This window comes from Anticarsia gemmatalis, chromosome 21 (assembly GCF_050436995.1).
Source record: "Anticarsia gemmatalis isolate Benzon Research Colony breed Stoneville strain chromosome 21, ilAntGemm2 primary, whole genome shotgun sequence".
In the NCBI taxonomy this organism is placed as follows: domain Eukaryota; kingdom Metazoa; phylum Arthropoda; class Insecta; order Lepidoptera; family Erebidae; genus Anticarsia; species Anticarsia gemmatalis.
Genome location: NC_134765.1, coordinates 8,649,331 through 8,670,780, shown reverse-complemented (window position 1 = coordinate 8,670,780; position 21,450 = coordinate 8,649,331). Strand labels below are relative to the sequence as shown.

Sequence of the window (21,450 nt, the reverse complement as noted above, 5' to 3'; positions counted from 1 at the left end):
AACATTCAAACATACTTTATTTTACACATGGAATTACATTATTTTGCGAGTAACTCGACAAAGACTAATTAAATACTTATAGTAATTGTATGACAACTGGTAGCTGTAATTCAAGAAAGACTTAACAATGTATTACTATTACGTCACTCAGATTTAAGCTACCATTTTAAGCTTTTATTTACCACTAGCTGACCCGCGCAACTTCGCTTGCGTCACTGAGAGAATGGGTCAAAATTTTCCCCGCTTTTGAAACCTTTTTATACTGGTGCTCTGCTCCTCTTGGTCGTAGCGTGATGTTATATAGCCTTCCTCGATAAATGGGCTATCTAACACTGAAATAATTTTTTAAATCGGACCAGTAGTTCCCGAGATTAGCGCGTTCAAACAAACAAACAAACTCTTCAGCTTTATAATATCAGTATAGATATAGAAAACATATTGTATCCTGATAAATACATGCATATCCCGCAATGCTTTGCTGTGCTATAGTACTTTTAATGTTATAGGAATTTTGAGTGCTACTTAACTTTAAGTAACGTTTCAGTGCCCGGTCCTAATCGACATTCGATTGTCTGTGATGTGAATCTTATGAGCAGTGTGTTAAATTAAGTGGTGTTCTTCTAAAATGTAATAAAACTTAAGAAGAAACGTAAATGCGTAGAATACGTCAATAGGTGCAAATAAGTAATAATTGGAACAATAAATACTGGGTTTTATATTGACAATAAATTGAAATTAAGTCATGATTTAAATGTTTTTACAAATGAGGCTTCATATTGATAGAACTTTTTAATGGATGTTCTTTTTGGATACTACCATAGACTTAAGATAAACACTATGCTATAAATCTATGGTATCATAATATTTTAGTATTTAATTTATGATAGCAGTATTAGCTTCTACAAAAATTTAATATTTTCACTTGGATAGTTAATTCTATTGCAAAATGAACTTAAGTGACTGATATGAAGTAGTTTATAAAATTTTATTTCTACTACATTATTTCTTAAATTAATTATTCTTTCCCAAGCCACATCTGACCCACAAAGTAAAGGCCTAACCCCTCCCTCATTTCGGGAGGAAATTACCCAGCAGTGGGACACTCATAAGTTACATTTATTATTTATTTTTCTTACAGTCAACTTGGGTAACTTTGAATCATTTGGGTAACATTGACAGTGGGAATTTGAACTAGTTTCGATTATTTTTTCATATGAAACCAACACAATTGGTAAAAGTTTGCAAAACTAAAATAAAAATATATCGATTGTGTTGGTTTCATATGAAAAAATAATCGAAACTAGTTCAAATTCCCACTGTCAATGTTACCCAAATGATTCAAAGTTACCCAAAATGACCTTAGCTTAATTACTCTTAATATTGTATGAGCTTTGCTCAAATAGCCACTGGAATATTCTTACACGCGCATAATTTATTAACTTAATAATACGTCTTATAAATCACTATTGATATCTTAGTATATATGTAATTGTTTTACATTACTAAAGACTTATGGCTACCTTTAAGGATTATTGTTATTTATTTTGAATAATTTTGAAGAGTAGTAATATAGTTTGCTTTTAGCCATGATTATATTTTTAAACAAAGATATCTTTGCTCAAATTGTTTTTTATCTAAAAGAGAGTAGTTATTTATGTATCTTATTGTTATAGATAACCAGCCTACCAGTATGTAGCTAGAAGGTATAGAACACTGATAGAAAACATTTACTCTTACCTTATAAAAAAAAGACAAAAATCAAAACTTAATCTCGCGCTCACCAATCCTAGGTTGCTTAACATAACATGACTTTTAGTTTAACTTTAAAACCTTTTTCGAGTTTTAGAGCTGCGTCAGTAGTAATCAAGTATAGAATTAAATAGTATTTAAACTGAACGTTTTCGTGTTTGGGAAGGCACGGTTCCATCACGGCAACAGTTATTAAACCATGTCAAAGGCCTTTCCGGTTTGAATAACTTTGACTCTAGGTTGTTCACAAACCATATGATGAAATAAATATGTAGTCAAGTTAAGTGTAACAATTATCTTGAAGGTATGAATGTGTTAAATACGTGTAGTTAGGCGGCGGCCATGGCGGGCAGTGTGAAGTGATACTTGTCGTCCGTGAGCTGGTACAGCGGCGCGCGCGCCCGCACTCCGCTGGCCGTGGGGCGGCGGGACGGCTCCTCGCTTAGCATTAGTTTGAGGACCTCCGTCTGTGAGGAAATAATACAGGATTATTTTAGCTTAGTGTTTAAAAGGATCATGAGAGTTAATTTATTGGACGCTTTTACTTTAGCCGTACTACTAGTAAAGTAAATATACCTACATCTTCAATGTAAAACTAAAAATCAAAGTAACTAAAAACTAAATGTTTTGATACAACGCGCTTCAAGATAAATTGTATTGAACAGAAATTTATAGAAAAATGGGTATATTCTTTAATTACCCTAAAAGTTTGAAAACTATTTTCTTTTGCTAGGCAAATCTTTATTTATAATTTTATTCAAACACTAATACAGATTTTGTTGAATTATAGGATTCAAAAAATCTAAAACAAAACAGATTTCTTTGAATCCTATAATCCACTTTGCATAAAACTTGCAAAAAAAGATCTCTAATTTAAAAATCTAATTCACATACCTCACTAGGATACTGTTTATGGAAGTCCTGTGGATAATGTCCGTTCCTCAGCCGCAGTAGACATGAAACTCGCTCGGACTCCGTGCCGAAGGGCTGCAGTAGTTCAAACAGGATGAGGCCGAGGGAATAGATGTCCACCTTGTAGCTGTATGAACGACCTAGTAGCTGTTCCGGTGACATGTACAGAATGGTACCTGAGGAATAATCGTAGTGTTAAAAAGCGGTAACTCAAATAAGTTTTATAATAATAAATTTGATGATTTTTTTGACCAAAGATACCATTATGATTTAATACAAAATTTCTTAAACACGATAACGATTTTGAAGGTTATGATACCCGACTTCTTAGTGATTGGCAAGTTTAATGTTATAGTTGCGATAAGTAAATAAAAAATGCTGCAGAATGTGAAAAAAATTGCATCACAAAATGTACATCAGAGAACAAAATTCTAAAAATATCCGTACTTAGCAATATTACTGATCAATTAAAATAGTTTTTTTCTTAATAGTTTTCTTTTATTTTTATTTTTATCTCAAAGACCCAAAAAACTTCTAATAATGTTCTTTTAGACGAAGTACTCTATGTAATAACATTTTTTTTTAAATCTTTTTGCCAAAGCTAACTTGAAAACAATGCTTAAAATTATTTCTTTATCCATATCAAGAAACAAAAAATGTTATAATACTAACCAACTCTATAAGTATGTGTGTGATGTGCATGCTGGTCATCGGGCGGCTCATCACTCAGGTCGTGGCCGGTGTCGTTCATGGCGGTGACGAGCCCGAAGTCGCCCACCTTGACGCGCCCGTCCGGCGCGAACAGGATGTTGCTGGGCTTCAGGTCGCGGTGGATCAGCCCCGCCAGGTGCACGTACTCCACCGCTGATACTATCTGACTGAAGAGCACTTTCACCTGAAAAAAAAATCATTTTTATTTAACTTTTTTTAAAAAAAACATCTAACTTCTAATCTTTATAACTACACGTAAACCTTACTTATGAATCACTCTATTATCTATTAAAGAAAAACCGCATCTAAGTCCGTTATGTAGTTTTGAAGATCAAAGCATACATAAGGACAGACATTGGAAAGCGACTTTGTTATATTATTTATACTACGTAGAGATTTCCATCTGTCCAGTGAGTTGATTTTTCTCTGAATATAAAATGTTTACCCTTTTTTAAATATTAATAGACATTGATCACGTTGATTTTTTTCATCCAATTCCTCCTTTTGAAACTCACGTGATTAATCTATAGTAGTATTACTAGTATTAAAAATTGTACTACCTTGTCAGCTCTAGCATCACAGTGCACGTTGTTCCTGAGCCAGTCGTGCAGACTGTCGCGGCGACACAGCTGCATCTGTATGTACAGGTACATCTGCGGGCCGCCCGCCGGACCCGCCGCCTCGCTGCTGCGGACCACGTGTCGAGTGACCAGTGGCGCGTGTGACCCTTCTGACAGCAAAATAACATTTTTATTTTTATAATACTTGTGTGAAATCAAGGATGATACGGAGTTATTTTACCGCAAACAATTTTAAATCGTTTTTTTGGCTTAATTTTTGCTATTATTTTAATAATAAAATTTATTTAGGGACCTATTTATGTAATTTTTAATTCATTATGTATTTAATTAGCGTTAAAATATGTTTAACACTCATTGGTTTATAACTTTACCAGCATATAAGATATTTAATTAAATTTATTTTGAGCAATGCCCACGCAATGTTTAAAATTTGTCTTCCAAGCAGAATAAAATCGATAATGGCAATCAGTGTCACACACATATTATAAACAACATGAAGATGTGAACGTGGAAATTGGAATATGTTGTGACGGTTTTGAGATAATTACTCTGCATCTTGAACACCAAACGCAGGCAGCAGTCATTGCTTAATAAACTAATCAAGTTCTAAATATAACGTATTATCGACCCTGCTGAGAGCAGGGCATCAAAAATATCTAAGACTCATTTGAGTGTACCCCTCCACGGAAATCTTTAGTAAAAGGCGAAAGATTTATGCGTTTTGAAGGGAAACCAGAGTTAACTTCGCTACATGCCGCCGGGGTATATATACTCGGCGCGGTAACGAAACCATAGCGCGATTCAGGAAAAATGCACAACGCCATCTATCGAGCGTTGGGTCAAACAAATTACTATTGAAGCTTGGCCGAGCTTTATGTTTCTTCGTATTTTTGTTATTATTATGAAATAATATCATGTTATTAGTGAGTTTAGGTGTAAATAAAGCAATTTACTTATCTTTTGATAAAAATGAACAATATTGTCAAATTTAAGATTATGAAACTAAAGTTTAGTTTCTCCGGTATTTTCATTTCTAAACACTTCTAGAATTAAAAAAATAATAGGCATACTATTCCAAGAGAATGTGTGTAAAAGGCATTATCATTTGCCGTTAACAACTATGAATATTGCGGATTTAAAATTAACTTAATCCGAAACGGTCAGCCATTTGACGCGAAAGTACGTCAAGCGAACACATGTTCATTTATTCATTAATTTAATTATACAATAAATAATAATATTAATTACACTATGCATTTAATACACGAACTCACCTTCTTCTTCTTAGAACTTTCAGTCTTATATTCACACTCCTTAACTCTTTCCAATCTTTTATCGAAAGAAGAATTTCTTCTCGAGTCTGCATTTTCTGTATTTTCATTATTCTCCGTGTGTTCCGAGTTGGCGAACACTATGAACGAATCGTCGTCGCTAATGGGTGGTTTAGCGATAGAGTTAGGAGTTATATTTGTAGGGGTTTTTGATAAGGGGTTTACTGTGATGTGGTCGGGCGCGTTCTCGTCGAATACTATGCTGGAATAGGAATCGTTGCAGCTTTGTGATCTGTGAAGAAAGTTATATAGAAAATGATTTAGATATGGGTGACATTTTTGATTCTGTGAAGTAGAAAACTTTTACTTTTCCTAATGGTCAATTGACGTTTATTATTCAGAGTTAAAGTTTTGAATCCACTATTTTAATTTGGGATTAAAATTGTACTCAATGCACATTTTTGTAATAAGAATTGTAAGTTTTTAGTTTTCGATGCTGAGTACTCACTTGCGATGTTGTGTGATAGCTTTTAAAATGTAATGAAAGTACCCCATATTGAATTATTACCACCTTACACTAACAGTATCTACTACACGTATATGTTGGTACATTAGAATTTTCTTTTCTTCATACTACCACTCAAAGGTACCCATCGAAAATAAGTTTACTAGATTGTCAAGTAAAGAAGGTTCGATGGAATAAAACTGTGTGTGAGTACGGAATATTTTATTTTATATAGATAATATTTTAATAATAAATACCTGAGTCTCTTAGAAGGCTCGGAGCACTTGTCAAAGTCCAACTTGACATCGTTTGGTCGTCCTTTTATTGGTACCGGCGATGTCGCCGAATAGTCGTCCGTCATAGCCAGTGATGTGCCCTCTAATTCCCTGTAACAAAAGAAATTAAATATTTATATGCTTTAAATATGTTTTTTCATTTAACGTTATTGGACAAGTTTAATTCCGGATTGCTAAATTTTAAAATTACGACTTTATGACATAAATCGTAATCATAAATAAGGTGAGCCAGGAATTGAACGTTTGATTCAATGTTAGTTAGAATCCCCATAAATTCGATAGGTTTAAATGATTTTTATGCGAATTAACTCTGTTACAGTTCAACTATTTTGTGTGACTATACAATAAACATACAAACATTTACATTACATATATACACAACACATCATATGACCAAATAACACTACTTAGTACGATCCTTACTAACTTTCCTTGCCTCATTCACAATCATACATCTTGTCATACAGGACCGCCATTACATTAATTTCTCATGAATGAATGGTATACAAAATACCTCATCCAGATAGCGTCTCGTTGTTGTTGCCAGAGCGGCGGCGGTTCCTCCACCCAGGCGTTGAAGTACCGCACGATGTGTTCGTGCTCCAACTTCGCCAGCGCACGTACCTCGCGGAGCACGCGGTCACGCTTTGATTCCCTGTAAAGCACGAAACAAAATGTAAGTCACTATGTAGTATTTAATTTCACATAGGAGGCAATTTGCATAAAATTAGTACTATAACGCGTAACAAGTTATTAAGTAAAAAATATGTAATTACAAATAGTTTTGAAAATTACACAATTAAAAAGAAAAAAATGAAGTACATATGTTAATAGCTAGTATAAATTATTTTTTTTTTGTTGAAATTAATCTCCGTATTAGCATTTAAACCCAGACTTTTCGGCGCAGGTTACCAATCTCTAATCCAACATGAGATTATAAATTCTGAGATACTTTTTTGTCTACTCAAACTTGTAATTTTCACTTAATAACTCACCTTCTCGGCAATGTTATTCTCTTAACCGCATAAGAACAGTGATCGATATTGTTCCGTGCTTCAAACACTACGCCGAAGCCGCCTTTACCAAGCAGTCGTAGCGCTTTGAAGTCGTTCTCATAGCGACCCGAGTACTCCGGGATGCTGGGGGACGGCTTGTCCAGGTGCATGCCGCAGAGCTGGACCACCACCTGAAGATTTATAACGCATATTGAGATAATTTTACAAGGAAATTATAGATGTTATAAATATGTATGCGTGTAATAAGATAATCTTAAACAAAAAATCTGGTGTCACAGAGTTTGTGGTCAAACACCTCCGAAATGGCTCGTCTGATCTCCTTTTTTTTTGTATAATTGATAGGTCCGAGAATAGATCACAGACAATTTTTTAAAACGGCAAGGTGGTCCAATACTGTAAATCTAGATCAAATTGCAAAGAGCCTCGCGGGTCAGCATTAACATGAAAATTTTTTGACAAATTTAACGCAGGCAAGTAAGTTTATCTATAGGAGAGAGAGGGAACGAGTTTGATATGTATTGGTTGTTGATCAACATACTTTTTTAAGAAGTGTGAATTAAACGGTACATAAAAGGAATAACTACGTCCGCCTATGTATCACTAATGTACATGAAGTTTAAATAAATAAATAACTTACCTGTTCTTGACTAGTAGGCAGCGGCGTAATCGCCCTAATCTTAGGCGCGAAAAACCTCGGCCAAATCATAAGATTCATGAGCAGAGCGGACGATATCGCAATGAGTAGAACCTCCTTCCACCAGTACCATAGTGATGATATATGCACATGTATATGATGGTGTTCGTCCTGGTCTATGTGGTCGGTGTGTTCGTCGCTCATGTTCGGCAGGTCGAAGTTGTTCTCTGTCACTTGTACTAATTGATCGCAGGGATTTTGTAGGTAGACGAAGTAGCCGTGGTCGCCTGGAAATTTAGGTTTTAGGTTAGATGTGTGTACGGGTGTTGTTTCTTTGTCTTGTATTTATTTGGGAAATTACTCTGTGTTTACTGAATTAAATGTTACTTTAACTAAGGATTGATGAGGTTTAAATCAGTAAATACATTTCATTTTGTTATACATATTTTTATACATTTTCTGTCTAATATAAATTTTATAAAGTGGATCTCATAGTTTATATTAAACCATGTTTGCTTTTACAGCAACTCCAATAATACTTTCTAAAATTACTTCCAAAGAAAAAGAAACAATTTTAGTCACAAGTAGCGCCCTCTGACAGCATGTTTATCTATCTGCATAGCGACTTTAATAAAACATTCTTACGTTTCTTTCAAACAAAAATTGGTTGCTAGTGACAGCCGTAAGCACAACTTACCTTAAGTAATAAATCAGCATTTTAGAGTTTATCAGACAAAACCAAAAAAGAGCCAGTGGGGTCCTCTATCGCAAACAATAAAAACTCAAAAACATTATGTGCGTGTTCGCGTTAATTCCCGTATTCTATTATACATTAAACATGCAACGCCAGAGTTTAAAAGTTATGATTACTAAAAGTAGTTGTAATTCTCACCAGTTTGTCCATTATTCCCGTACAGAGTGATGAGTGAGAGTGCGTTATTGTCGGCGTCGTGCACGGACAGCGCGGTGTCTCGCTCGGCCTCACCGATCTGTGGCCGCGCCGTCACTATCTTCCACGGGAGCGGCTTGGCTGACACCGCCGTCTCTATCTTACTGGAGTAGAACTGACTTTCTTGGATGTACAGCTGAAAAGGAATAGAATAAAAAAGCAGTTATTAAGAGTGGTTTTGAGTTTTAAGTTCTTCGAACCAATCGCTAAATGAATTAAAGATATGCCGACTTTAATGAATAAGACGCAAGGCGCCAGAAAGTCATGAATGCTTGAAAGACGATCACCGGGATATTGTGCTGTTTTGTGGACAAAATAATTAAATTTTAACATTTGTAATTTCGCACTTATTCACATATCATATCATAGCCACATTCATTTAATGAGTGAATTCCTAGAAACACGAAAAACTCTTCACTCCCGAGATTTTGCAACCGTGGGTAAACGATTAATTATCATTTGAGGTCTCAAAAACCTCCTTTCGACATCAAAAACTAAAAGGCTTATTTTAGCCATATTCATATGTCATGTTCGCGAGTCCCTATAGTTATGCTCACCTGTTTATCATGCACCCCGATGTACAGCGAGGGTTGGTGTGCAACCCCGCCTTCCACTAACGTCTGCGTCGCCTCCCACAACACGTCGATGTTCTGTAACGTGCCCGCGTGTAATCGCCACATGCCAGCTACTGGGGACTCCAACTGTAATGATAGTATCAATTTAAAGCCACTGAATAAAAGGAGTATAGTAAAATATTACGGGTTGTCTACCTAATCTCCGTGTCTATACAAAACTTGCGTGTGGTTGATTAGTTTTGACAGTATTTAAAATTAGCTATAACAACTTTCATCGATAGTATACTGGATCAAAACATAAAATGAAACAATTAAAAATAAATTTGACGCAAATATAGCTTTTTGATAGCAGCTACGTCTCAGCCTTTACATTAAGAAAAAAAAAACGAAATTTGTTGACCTTCCTGAAAACAAATAAAACACGACAAGGAAATAGACCCCCCAAGCAATTTCCTCACATTTTTTTCTCAAAATCAAGTCTGTTACAATCAAAACTAATTCATACCTTCTTCTGCCACAAAACACTTGTTCCATCCACGTTCTTGATGGCCACGACTCCCTCAGGTAGCGCGACGGCCACGGCCACCGGCGCGGAGGCCGGCGGCGCGCCCGCACACTCGCGCCGGGAGAGAGCCACGCGGTGTTCTGCCACGCTGAAGTTCCATCTATACGCAAATTATAGAGGAATTAGATTATGTTTATTATAATTCAAAAAAGATACAGTTAGTAGAAGTGTTATCCTCCAACCCAATAGGTGCCTTTACACACACGCTCTTTCGCGCGTGAAACAACAAAGGAAAGAGCGTGTGTGTAAAGGCACCTAATCTTGTTAAATCAACTAATTTGGGTAAATATTTAATTCGAATCAACGATTTCATACATTAAGGATACAGAAAAATGTAGTTAAGTATACTTAACTTAAGCTACACACTCCCATCTATTGTAGAACGGGACGTGTAGGAATAGACCTATGCACTATTCCAAACTACGGGACAACCGGTCGATTGGCACGTGAAACTAATCCGGTAGACCGGAGTGTTTATGGCTGGCATCAGTTACATGTTCAAGTATCAAAAAATCAAAAGCTGAAAATCTCTGGTCACTCATGTAATGAACTTAAGAAGCTCAGTTTTCACCATAGAAAATGTACAATAAGCAATCATCAAGCAGTCATCGTTGTTCCAGTCAGCCTACGACCCGGCGAGTGCCACCTGCGCCGAAACGTTAGGCATTTTAAGGTAAAATGCGTGTTCGCGTTAATTCTCGTATTCTATTATACATTAAACATGCAACACGAGAGTTTAAAAGATATGAGTACAATAAACAACTCTATACTAACTTCTCACTCCCGCTCCGTGGGTCGAGCGCTCGCACAGTATTGGAATGTCTCCTAAGCACGAGGATATCCCGCCCTGCACCAGCTGTCTTCTGTTCACTGCTGCAGCCGCCGGAACCACATTCGTAGATCACACCGCCCGTGTGAGCGTCTAACCCGAACCAGAGGGTTTCACGGGCACCTGGACAACAAACATTTTTATAAAAATAATATATGTGAGTACTAAAACTATTACAGGGCTCGCAGGTGAAGAGCGCTTTTTACGCGCTATTAAGTTACGTTTGTTTGTTTAAAATCCCTTGGCATACCAAACAGTCAGTGAACGTAGGCCTTTAGCTAGCCATTATGTAAACCATAGGCGGTACCTATATGGTGTTTAAATTGTGTTGTGATTTTAGTAAAAACTCCCAGAAGATATGGGATAATATGGTGCAACCTCAAAATACCTTGGGGAATCCTGTATGTGAAGGGAATGCCTCCGTGGTTTGACAAGACATTGGCACATGGCATAAAAAGTATAACAAATTCTCGATATAAAACTGGAGATGTGATGGTCAGTGGTGTATGTTTTCTAATAGAGGACTTACAATATATTACTGAATAGAGTTGGAAGTGTGCCATAACAATGAACTCCTATACTCATCTTACAATCGTTTCTATAAAAAAACAGATCAGGCCATCTCCTAGCGAATCTCCAACCTTTACGTGTCCCAACACATGATAATACGTGGTTCAAATATTTATAAACGTAATATAAACTAAAAGCGTAACGCATAAAAGTGTAAAATTGGTTACGGGTATTTACGCATTTACCATCGAACTAAATTAAATTCTATTGTATCGCTTGGATTATTAATTTCATTTTCAAATAGGTTTTAATAGATATAGTAAAGTAATAAGATGCTTTTCTTTTTATATTTTTTATGTGGGCGTAGAAGCTTGAAGATTCACTCGGCGCTAGCTAGTCCTAAGCTACGCTCAGATAACCAAGTAATAAGTTAAAAGAAATTGACTTTGCAAGATGTATTTGAACATTCAACTATGTAGCGTCCCAACCATATGGCAAGTAGCACTAAAGGCAACTGAAATAAAGGCGAAAGAATGCAACTGGCTCAATATGTATCAGGCATGAAGCTATACCACAGCTTCTCGAAAGTTTTCAACCTCTACACTCAGATCTTACCGACTTTACTTTTGTAGTAAATCTAGGAAACACGTACATATAGTACGAATGTGAGTATAGGTATAAGTATACTACAATGTTGTACCTACTCTACGGTCGTCATAACAATACATAACCAGAACTTATTCAACTTGTTTCTAGGAAACCATGGTTTGTATATTACGTTTATACCAAACTAGCTGACCCGCGCAGCTCCGCTTTCCCGTGTCTTAATTACAATTTTACAAAAACAATACTGGTCTGGACAGGTCTGTTTTTCCACCAGGTACAAATGCGGTCGAATGGGATAAAAAATCCTATGTCCGTCTCCTGGTTCTACCTACCTGGAGCTAACTCTCCACCAATTTTCAGCCGAATCGGTTCAGCCGTTCTTGGGTGATAAATAGTAAATAATATAACTAACCGAGGTAAGAAATTCTAGGAATAATGTCATATACCTACTGTTAAAATTGTATGAAGGCTGTTGACATAATATTTTTGTATTCGATCTATTTAAAGCACAGTGCATGTAACTCTCGTTCGTTCATAATTAGTTTGTTAAGCGCTTGCGACTGTCTATTGAGATCTCAGCTTGAATTCCAGAACAGAATAAGCGTCTACGAAATTTTCTTATGAATGTGTTAGGTAGTAACATAGATATAAAATCCGGTAATAACTAGAGAATAATTTGTGCATGGAGTCTAAAACCACAGAATACTAAAACAAGTCTCCCTGTTCATAATTCCTCAGAAATTTCTGCAAAGTTCGTAATTTCTAGGAAAAAAATGTGAACGGAACTCAAAATTACCCAACAGGCAACAGCACTGATTAGCAATAAAATACGTCACTACACCAATAATAATGTGTCCAGTGTTATTTAAGCACATATAATTAAACACAACATACGTAATAATGACGTGAATCATTTATCTAATAATAACAAACCGTTTATCGTACAACGAGACAGTTGACACTCGAATTATTTATAACTAAGTAGTATTAAACTACGCAATGAATGTTACCTAGCAATATTAACGTTAGGAAAAAAAAATCTAAGACATTATTGTCTCACTAGGTACTGGGCAGGGTCTTTTTTCGGAATGGGAAATAATATAGCCTCTGCGTCCATTTAAAATGTTCTTATAGCTTTTTCATGTAGTATGCCTGAACGCCTTTAGATAACCGTAAAATCTTCGGTTCCTATTACATAGATACTTGCCAACTATTTAAATCTCGTAAGCAATTAATAAAAAACGAAAGCTAACGTTTGTTTAACCATAAATAAATACACCCAATACGTTTCCTTGCTTCAAGATAACAGATACAGGCTTTATAATACACATTTGTCAAAATAAAATATTATTAACATTCCATACATACTGTGACAGAAATAGAATAATATCAGTTATAACAATTTCCAAAGATCTTTGAACTGAGGTACCTACTCATAAATATTCAAATAACAAACTTTCGACAAAAGCAGCTGCGCTCACGAAACTGAAATGACTATCTATGAGTCATACAATGCTTCGATCGGGTGTCAAACCGGTTACACTTCACTTGACGCAACAGTGTGACTAGTTTACGTTTGACAGAATCGCCCAATAGCACTTGTATCAGTGTTATCAAAAATAATTGAAAAGGTAATTCATGCTGGTGTTTATAACTATTTTGAGGCAAATAATCTTTTTTGTAAAGAGCAAATAGGATTTAGAAAGAACAAATCCATTGATTTGGCGATTTATAATTTTCTTCAATCGGTACTGCTGAGTAAGGATATTGGTGACCAAGCGTGTGCTCTTTTTATGGACTTATCTAAAGCGTTTGATAATGTAGATCACGGTATATTACTCAATAAATTATATGCATATGGTGTTAGAGGTAACATTTTAGATTTAATAAGATCCTTTTTAAGTAATAGAAGGCAAATAACTCAAATATCTAAATTGTGTCCGCACACTAAAAAGTTTGTAATCTACTCATCCGCAAGTAGAGAAGTGACATCTGGTATTCCGCAGGGAAGTGTTCTGGGCCCACTTCTCTTTATCATCTACATTAATGACCTCCCAAAAATTACCATGCATAAGAGTATTTTGTTTGCGGATGATAGTACCATTATATTCACTGGACCGAATAAATCATTTATTGAGCATGAGATTAACATTACTCTAGAGAATACAATTAACTGGTTGACATCGAATAATTTGGACATAAATCTTGACAAAACGCATTTAATGACATTTCACAATAGAGTAAATAAACTAGCCAATATGGATATTCACTTTCGAAACACACATATTACCGAAACTTGCACAACGAAATTCTTGGGGGTACATATAGACCATAACTTAAGCTGGAAACAGCACATTGACTCATTATGTAGTAAATTAAACACTTACTCCTATGCACTATATAAAATCAATAAAACAGTGAGCGATACCGTAATTATAACAGCTTATCATGGTTTTGTAACACCTCTCTTGAGGTATGGTATTGTGTTCTGGGGTAACGCTACGGATAAAGAAGCTGCATTCAGGGCACAGAAAAAGTGTATACGGGCTATGCGTCATCTAAAACCGACAGATACTTGCAAACCACACTTTATTGATTTTAATATCTTGACCCTGCCTAGTCTGTATATACTTGAAGTAATATTGTTTGTAAGAAAGCATATGTATTTATTTGAAACTCTAAAGAGCAGAAGACATCATTTAAATGTTTGTATACCAAAAAACAAAACGGCTTTAGTAAATAAAAGCATACTATGTATGAGTGCTCGTATATATAATCATTTGCCAAATGCACTACTCCAAGTTTCTGAATTTAATGTCTTCAAAAATAGAGTAAAAACTATTTTAGTAAAAAAATGTTATTATTCTATTAATGAATATTTTAACGATAAGGATATATTAAAATAAATATATTGAATTAGATTATTTTGGTTGATATTTTAATTGTATTCTTCTTTCTTTAGTTTGACATTTTGATTGTATTGTTCTCTTTAATTTGATATTTCTATTGTACTGTTCTGACATCTTGTTCGTAATTTTATTTTGTTATTTTAATTCAATTTTATTTTGGTGGACATGACTCACTTAGGTACTATTGTCATTACATATTTTGTCATTTGTTATTTTATTTTGGTTTAAATAATTATTAATGTTGTGCATCCAATACAATTGTGACTGCTTGTGTATAATGACTAGTCTGTAAATTTAAATATTGCATACCTTAAGGTGAAACATGGAAGAAACATTAAATACCTACTGTAACACCACATATATGTAACACCCATGTTTGCAAATAAAGTATTATTATTATTATTTGTATGTCTGTTCATTATCTCGGGACTATGGAGTCCCGGACTTTTAGAAGGCGTGCGTGGGGCCGAAGCCAACACGTAGAGGCCCATTTAGACAGCTTTAATATTCAAACAATGTGTAAGGTGTCACAATCCGGTGACTATCCCTGTCTACACTATAAAATGCACCCAAGGACAGTCACCGGACTGTGTGGGACTATGGCAAAACTAAAGGGGAAAACTACTTGGACTATTGGATGAGGTGCTTATGGACTGGGAAACTGGGAAATTACGGGAACTATGGCGCCTGCCGACGACAATGTTGAAAACACGTGAAAATGGCAGGCGGAGACTTGCCAACTCACAAACTGGGCCACCCTAAACAAGTCGCATCAATAGCAACAAAGGGGCAACAGGGACGTGAGCGGCTGAAGGACGGAGAGGCCTCGCTGGACGTTAAACTCAGCTCACGCGCCTTTGCTAGGCTCAGGCATCACTGGCCCACTAGCCATCTTACACTCAGCATCCGTCCTCCGAACAGAGTGGGAGCTCTGCTCTTGCGACTCCACTCTGGACGACCAATGAAGGCAAGCCAGAGGCGGGGGACCGCTTCCTCGTCAGTTTTCACTCCGACCAGCCAACTAAGGCAAGCCGGAGATGAGGAAGGGTGACTTCCCCCTGGAGCACTCAGGTACCGCGGGGTCGCTACTCCCCGTCACCTCGCCTCAAGGTGCCCTGCGGCCTTATTATTATTATTATTAAAAGAAAAACAAAACATCCACTTTTTACTGTTATACAAATATACATAAAATCTCGCCTTTTACATAGACAGTGATAGGCAGCGACTAAAGAATGCCATTTGGTACGATCCTTAGTCACTGCCCTTGCTTCATTCACATCCATACGTCTTGTCATTACTACTTTCTATCTTTGTATTATAGTACTACTTTGTATCTAACTTAAATAGTATAGAGTATAGAGAAAAGCAGGGGGACTTCCCCTTGCTTAGATAGATAGACTAACCTAATACCTAATCCTTATGTTCTTATTCCGTCAAATAATTTTATTTTATGTATTTTCGGTGATCATTAACTAAAACATATTAAGTATTAGCTTCAATATTGACTAGAACAACATGTACGATAGTATAAAGGCTTGCATTATAAATCATGTGCGTAGCCAGACATCTGCAAACACCATTCAGCCATTTACTCACACTTGTGTGCTATTACAATGTATCAGAAACAAACAGTTTCCATTTTATCAACACGACTACTAATTCCTTATACCTTTTTTTTTAATTGCCCTCCCTTCTTGGGGGGAATTATTGGGTTATGTGGAGGGTCCACTTAATAACCACCACAGTACAGTACCCGACCATTTGGTGCGTGTAGGGAAAAGCCGATGACACAAAAAACCCTCCAGTGCCTCTTACTTGCGCCTAGCCTCATTGGGGCTTCACGCAGAGAAGTCTAAGGGCCTCTTCTTTACCGATCCGTAAACGATCAATGGGTTTCACAACCCTTGGCACAGTAAATCTATAGATGGGTGACCGCATAGTCGTATTTGAACTGAGCGATGACTGTTTGATTTGTTTTAACTAAACGAACCTAGCCTACAACAACAACGACGCCTCCCAACAGAATTAACAATAAAGTAACATTACATATCGACAATAATATTTCATCTTAAATAGCTGGTTCAGAACTATTTCTCTACTGTAGTTACTGTTTTTACTGGCTACTGGAAATTCCAGAAGGTACTTATATAACAAGGCATAAGAAAAAAAATGCAAGCCTGAAACCAGACGATACGCCCATTTAATTACATACGTCAGTAGTATATTATGTATAGCTACACTCTATCGTTTGCGTGGAGACACTACATTGGTGTACTATGTATAATCTGAGCTGATTATGCGTTATATCATTATCTAACACAAGGCCGTTGATATAGCGTTGTGTTTATTTATTTACCCAATTTTCTTTATCTTATTTATCACGGATGTTAATTTTCAGGTTATTTTTTTTAGGTAATTATAATTTTTAATACGGCACGATTATTTTTATAGAATTTAAAACTGGTTTGATTTGATAAATCATTACTAATAGACGGTTAAATACTTAAAAATGAGAGACTAAAGATTCTTATAGTTAGGAACTTACCCAACACACTCTAAATGGACAGAAAATTAAACAGTATCACTTTTATATTTTGCTGTTTTAAGTTAGGATCTTTTTGGAAGCTTGTAAACAACGTAACAAGCTTTAGTAAATATTTAATTTCGACCTTTACACACTACCTACCATTACTATAGCGTACAGCAACAAGATTCTATTACATAAATTTGTATAAACGAGAGTGTTAGATAGAATTAAGGATTGTTTTCCGTCAACTTAATACGTAAACTAGCGTCTGGGCATTCCCAAAGTAGTTGTCATTTTCAGATACACTACTTATTTCCTTGAACCTATTGTATCAGTATTCTATTGTTTCTCATTGTAATCTATTTGACCTTGAAGTATCTTATATTCAGCGATGTGTACAAAATTGCGTGTAATTCATGATGCTATATTTATCTACATATACTGCATTGACCCTTGACATTATACACGATAGATAGTTTTTTTTTAATGCGAAGAAGTGTAACACATCTAGGGTACCTGGTAAAGGCAGATTTGTAAAATGCCAATTAAATGTAAAAGCACTAAATGCTTAAGTTTTTTCAAAACAAGCACTGTCCACTTCTAATACCATGTCACTTGCAGATGCAGAGTAATAATTTTTGAGGACATAGACCTTCTAGTGAAGCTCACATAAAAGATTAAAGTCTTATAATTGAAGTCGGGCAAGACCTGGAGTTCTCCAATGAATTCCCAGGTTTTCCAGCCACCTGGATCCCTTGGTGACCCACCTAACCGCGACTATATTGCTTACACCATTAATTGTTTACCAACAATACGAGTATTTACCGACCGTAAACTATGACAGTAACTGCTTTTAAACATCAATAAATCTCACGCTGTTTCATAATAACAACACTTTAATTTTCGTCGACGCATTAGACTAAAGTGACTCATCCACGTTTGTTGAAATATGTGTTAGGTAAAGAAAACCACAAATCAACATACAATTTGCGGGACTAATTATTTAGTTTTATCGTAAACATAATACCGTGGGAAAATCCGTATAAAATTGTGTCGTCAGTACATTGATATCTTTTCCGGTATTTGAAGTTACCCAAATTTTAAAGCTTTTGTTTTAGATTTAATTGAATCATGCAGAAGATCTGTTAGCTATTTATAAGTACGTAGGTTAACGATAATACAATATACACTCAGTCTGATAAACTTAACGGTAATCGAAACTAAACTAGCTCAATTTATTGCAAGAAAGAGGAAACCTTTGAAATTGTAAAGAAAACAAACTTACCCGCTATGACCAAATCATCGGAGTACTTGAAAGATGACGACAGTAGTTGTTCCGCGTCAAATGGCAGTGGTTCAATGGTGTCCCCACTGATGCTGTAGAGGGAGCCACTGAGTGAAGGCACCAGACGCACCCATTTACCTCCTGATGTGAGCTGCAAGTGAAATGTTTATCAATTTTCCTTCCCATTGCTGTTTTATAGCTGAGCTTGTTAAGATATTTATATATTGACAGTTCAATGTATCTGTATAACTATTATTGCTGTTGCATATTATTATAATGTTCTAGATATGTTGCACTATATTTTTTTACGGCTTTTGAAAACATTGAGTCAAGTTTTACGGAGTACAAAAAACTGTCGTGTTTTTAAGCATCTTTGTATTTGCTGTATGAAGACAATTCAACATATTATTTATTCAATGAGCATAATTGAAGAATAAATCATCACTAATAAAATTTAAGAAATCCTTGATAAGTTATTGTTTAAATATTAATTTATTTAAATGTGCAGTAGTGGCAAATATTTTGTATTTACAATTATCTTTCTAAACACACAAAATAGGTACATTTTACAGTTTTTGCTGCAATTTTGTGCATTACTTCCTTTAGGGAACACAAATACGAAAAAACATTAACTGTTTAAAATATAGTAGTTAATCAAAGAGAGACTTAAGTGAATATTTTTTGTGACCAAATTAAACTGCAGGGTCACATTTGTCAACCGGAGACCTTGAGTAAAACAATTCAACTGAAACATCACAATACTTGTGATTTGCTTATACGTGAGCAAAACTAACATTTAGTGATTAATAAGAAAATTATTGGTATTCTTAACAGCCATTTCCCAATTATCCCAATGGAAAAGGAAATGGACAAATAAAGAAAATCATAAACCACAAAGATTAGAAGCAGTCACTGTTTTAGAACTTCCTAGTATCATTATAAACTTTTAAGTTAGTCTATAGAAAACATTTCAGGATTTCTGCTCAACAACAGTCTGGAGACATTATAAGTCACATGACATTGACCCACTTAAGTTAACCTTCCAAATTATTTTAAGACCAGAAGAAAAATATAAAACAGAGATAGTAATTCTTACCTCAACATGATGTAAATTGGAGGACAACAGTGGCTGTGTCTCCAGGTCCCAGGCTTTGATGCCATTTTGTGTGGAGAAAGCAGTCAGCCGTCCATCCAAAGTGCTCACTATCACTAGACTGTAACAAAATGTATTTGTTAAGCCACATCTTATAACTTACCTTATCTTATAATAATTACAATTTAGTAGACAGCCTTGCATGCAGGCGTATGCAGCTCAAAGTGGCCTGTTTGATACAACTACTTTATTTAACTACTATATTATAGGGAAACATAGAATTCTTAATTATAATCTAGAGTAGATAAAGTGCTCATGCCAAGGCTCCCTTCTGAGTTGACAAACTGTAGGAGGAACTTTACTACTCAGAATATTGTTTGCTGACATAAATAAATAATGTAGGTCATTGATTTGTTCTATTTAAAAAATGTTACAGACCTTTAAAAAAAAACTAGGCCAATAGTTTTATCATATTCGAAGTGAATACTCAAAAGTTATGCAGAGAAAGTTCAATTACCTGTCAAGATTCTTTTTATGGCTCAATATTTGTTTAGTCAAGAGATATCTCATCAACATTAGTGTTTACTATACCTACATATAACATGAAGTTCTTATTACTTTCACTTACATATGATTCATTAGCTTATTGATAAGTTATCAAGGTCACAAGTAATTGGATTTAAACTATTTATATGTTATACAATGTTTATATTTTTACATTACAAAAATCTACGTGATATAGTCAAGAGGCATGATAACTCAATCAGTGCTCTTTCTAGAAAAAAAACTGTGATTTATGGAAGAACATGTCACGACATGTAAGTAATAAAAAAATGGAGTACAGTGTTTATACATACATTTGTCGTATTTTGTATACGACAACAGGTAAATTACCGTTTATATAATAATATACAGAGCGCTATAGAACCTGTTCTTTATCAGAAACACTAGAAATGGTTGGGTTTGTTTTGTAAACAAACGTATATGTAGTTACACTTGCCAACAATTTACAGTATTCTACTGATTTACTGGCTAATGATACATGAAAAAGCTGAATTAAAATGGTATTAATAACTCACTCGTTTAAAACTGGTCCGTCCTTTACATTATTAGGATTACAGAACGGTAACTTTTGCACAGTATCATCGGCACGTACATTACACACGATAAAAGTTAACGCGAATGCTGCCTTCAAAGCGATTGCCCGCCAATACCAGTCCGACATTTTATTACAGCTGAATTATTTTTGTACATTTCAAACCGAAAACCGGCTATTTATTTTTATTATGAAATCCTTAAAAAATATTACGAAGTGCGCGCAGCTGACCGCAGAACTTTTTACCACAGACTGCACAAGATTCCACGTAATAACTGTCAAAACAAAAAAAATGCGTTTTGTTATTACTTCTTTTTTTCGTTTGGAGTAGACTTCATAAATATGAGATGAGTCATTATCCTATACACAAAAACATAATTTTATCTACACGTATTCCAGATTTCTTTAAAATTCGTTATAGTGTCTTAAAACTGCTGCAGAGCTGCACACATTTTTACATACATAAATATTAAAATGACTGCTTGTTGACCGACCAAAACAATGAACGGAAAATGGTCACCTAATTTACAGAATTATATAAGAAAAATTGGAGATATTCCGTTATTACACTTGGACCGACACTTCAAGCAAATCAAGCAAAAGTTAACGCACATGATCTATAACTGTGCAGTTTACTTGAGTTTATTGCTATCAGACCGACATAATTAGAACAGCTGCTTTGTACATACAAGGTTGAACAACCAAATGGTTTGTCCAATATATAGAATGACCGCAAGACAAAATGTTGTCTGATTCATATATGCAGCACGTTACATGGCTACACCTACCTACATAATACGACTACTAACCGTAGAATATAATGAGATGTGA

At 35.3% G+C, this 21,450-nt stretch overlaps 1 protein-coding gene and 1 non-coding gene across 3 annotated transcripts; both read right to left on the bottom strand.

Annotated features, from left to right (window-relative positions):
* Positions 1–3,416: 3,416 nt before the first annotated feature.
* On the bottom strand, positions 3,417–20,859 carry LOC142982098 (eukaryotic translation initiation factor 2-alpha kinase-like). Of its 2 annotated transcripts, none has more exons than XM_076128435.1 (14): positions 20,603–20,859; positions 19,527–19,644; positions 18,431–18,581; positions 10,539–10,716; positions 9,705–9,864; positions 9,182–9,325; positions 8,568–8,760; positions 7,679–7,962; positions 7,021–7,211; positions 6,540–6,680; positions 5,987–6,115; positions 5,228–5,516; positions 3,933–4,102; positions 3,417–3,556 (listed from the first exon to the last, which is right to left on the bottom strand). In XM_076128435.1, the coding sequence occupies exons 1-14, from the start codon at positions 20,746–20,748 to the stop codon at positions 3,553–3,555; spliced, it is 2,298 nt and encodes a 765-aa protein (XP_075984550.1). In that variant the 5' UTR covers positions 20,749–20,859; the 3' UTR covers positions 3,417–3,552. The 2 variants fall into 2 exon arrangements, with proteins under 2 accessions (XP_075984550.1, XP_075984551.1); XM_076128436.1 differs by having other exon boundaries at positions 3,933–4,099.
* On the bottom strand, positions 4,580–4,694 carry LOC142982449 (U5 spliceosomal RNA). The gene has a single exon (XR_012960001.1). It is a non-coding gene; the product is annotated as a U5 spliceosomal RNA (small nuclear RNA).
* Positions 20,860–21,450: the final 591 nt, after the last annotated feature.

Bases quoted from the DNA above. Each gene is read 5' to 3' on its own strand.
- LOC142982098 (XM_076128435.1), bottom strand. From the start codon at position 20,748: ATGTCGGACTGGTATTGGCGGGCAATCGCTTTGAAGGCAGCATTCGCG. The intron at 9,865-10,538 runs GTTAGTATAGAG...ATTTGCGTATAG, and splicing joins CCACGGAGCGGGAGTGAGAA to ATGGAACTTCAGCGTGGCAG. The intron at 5,517-5,986 runs GTATTTATTATT...CTTTCTTCACAG, and splicing joins GAGCCTTCTAAGAGACTCAG to ATCACAAAGCTGCAACGATT.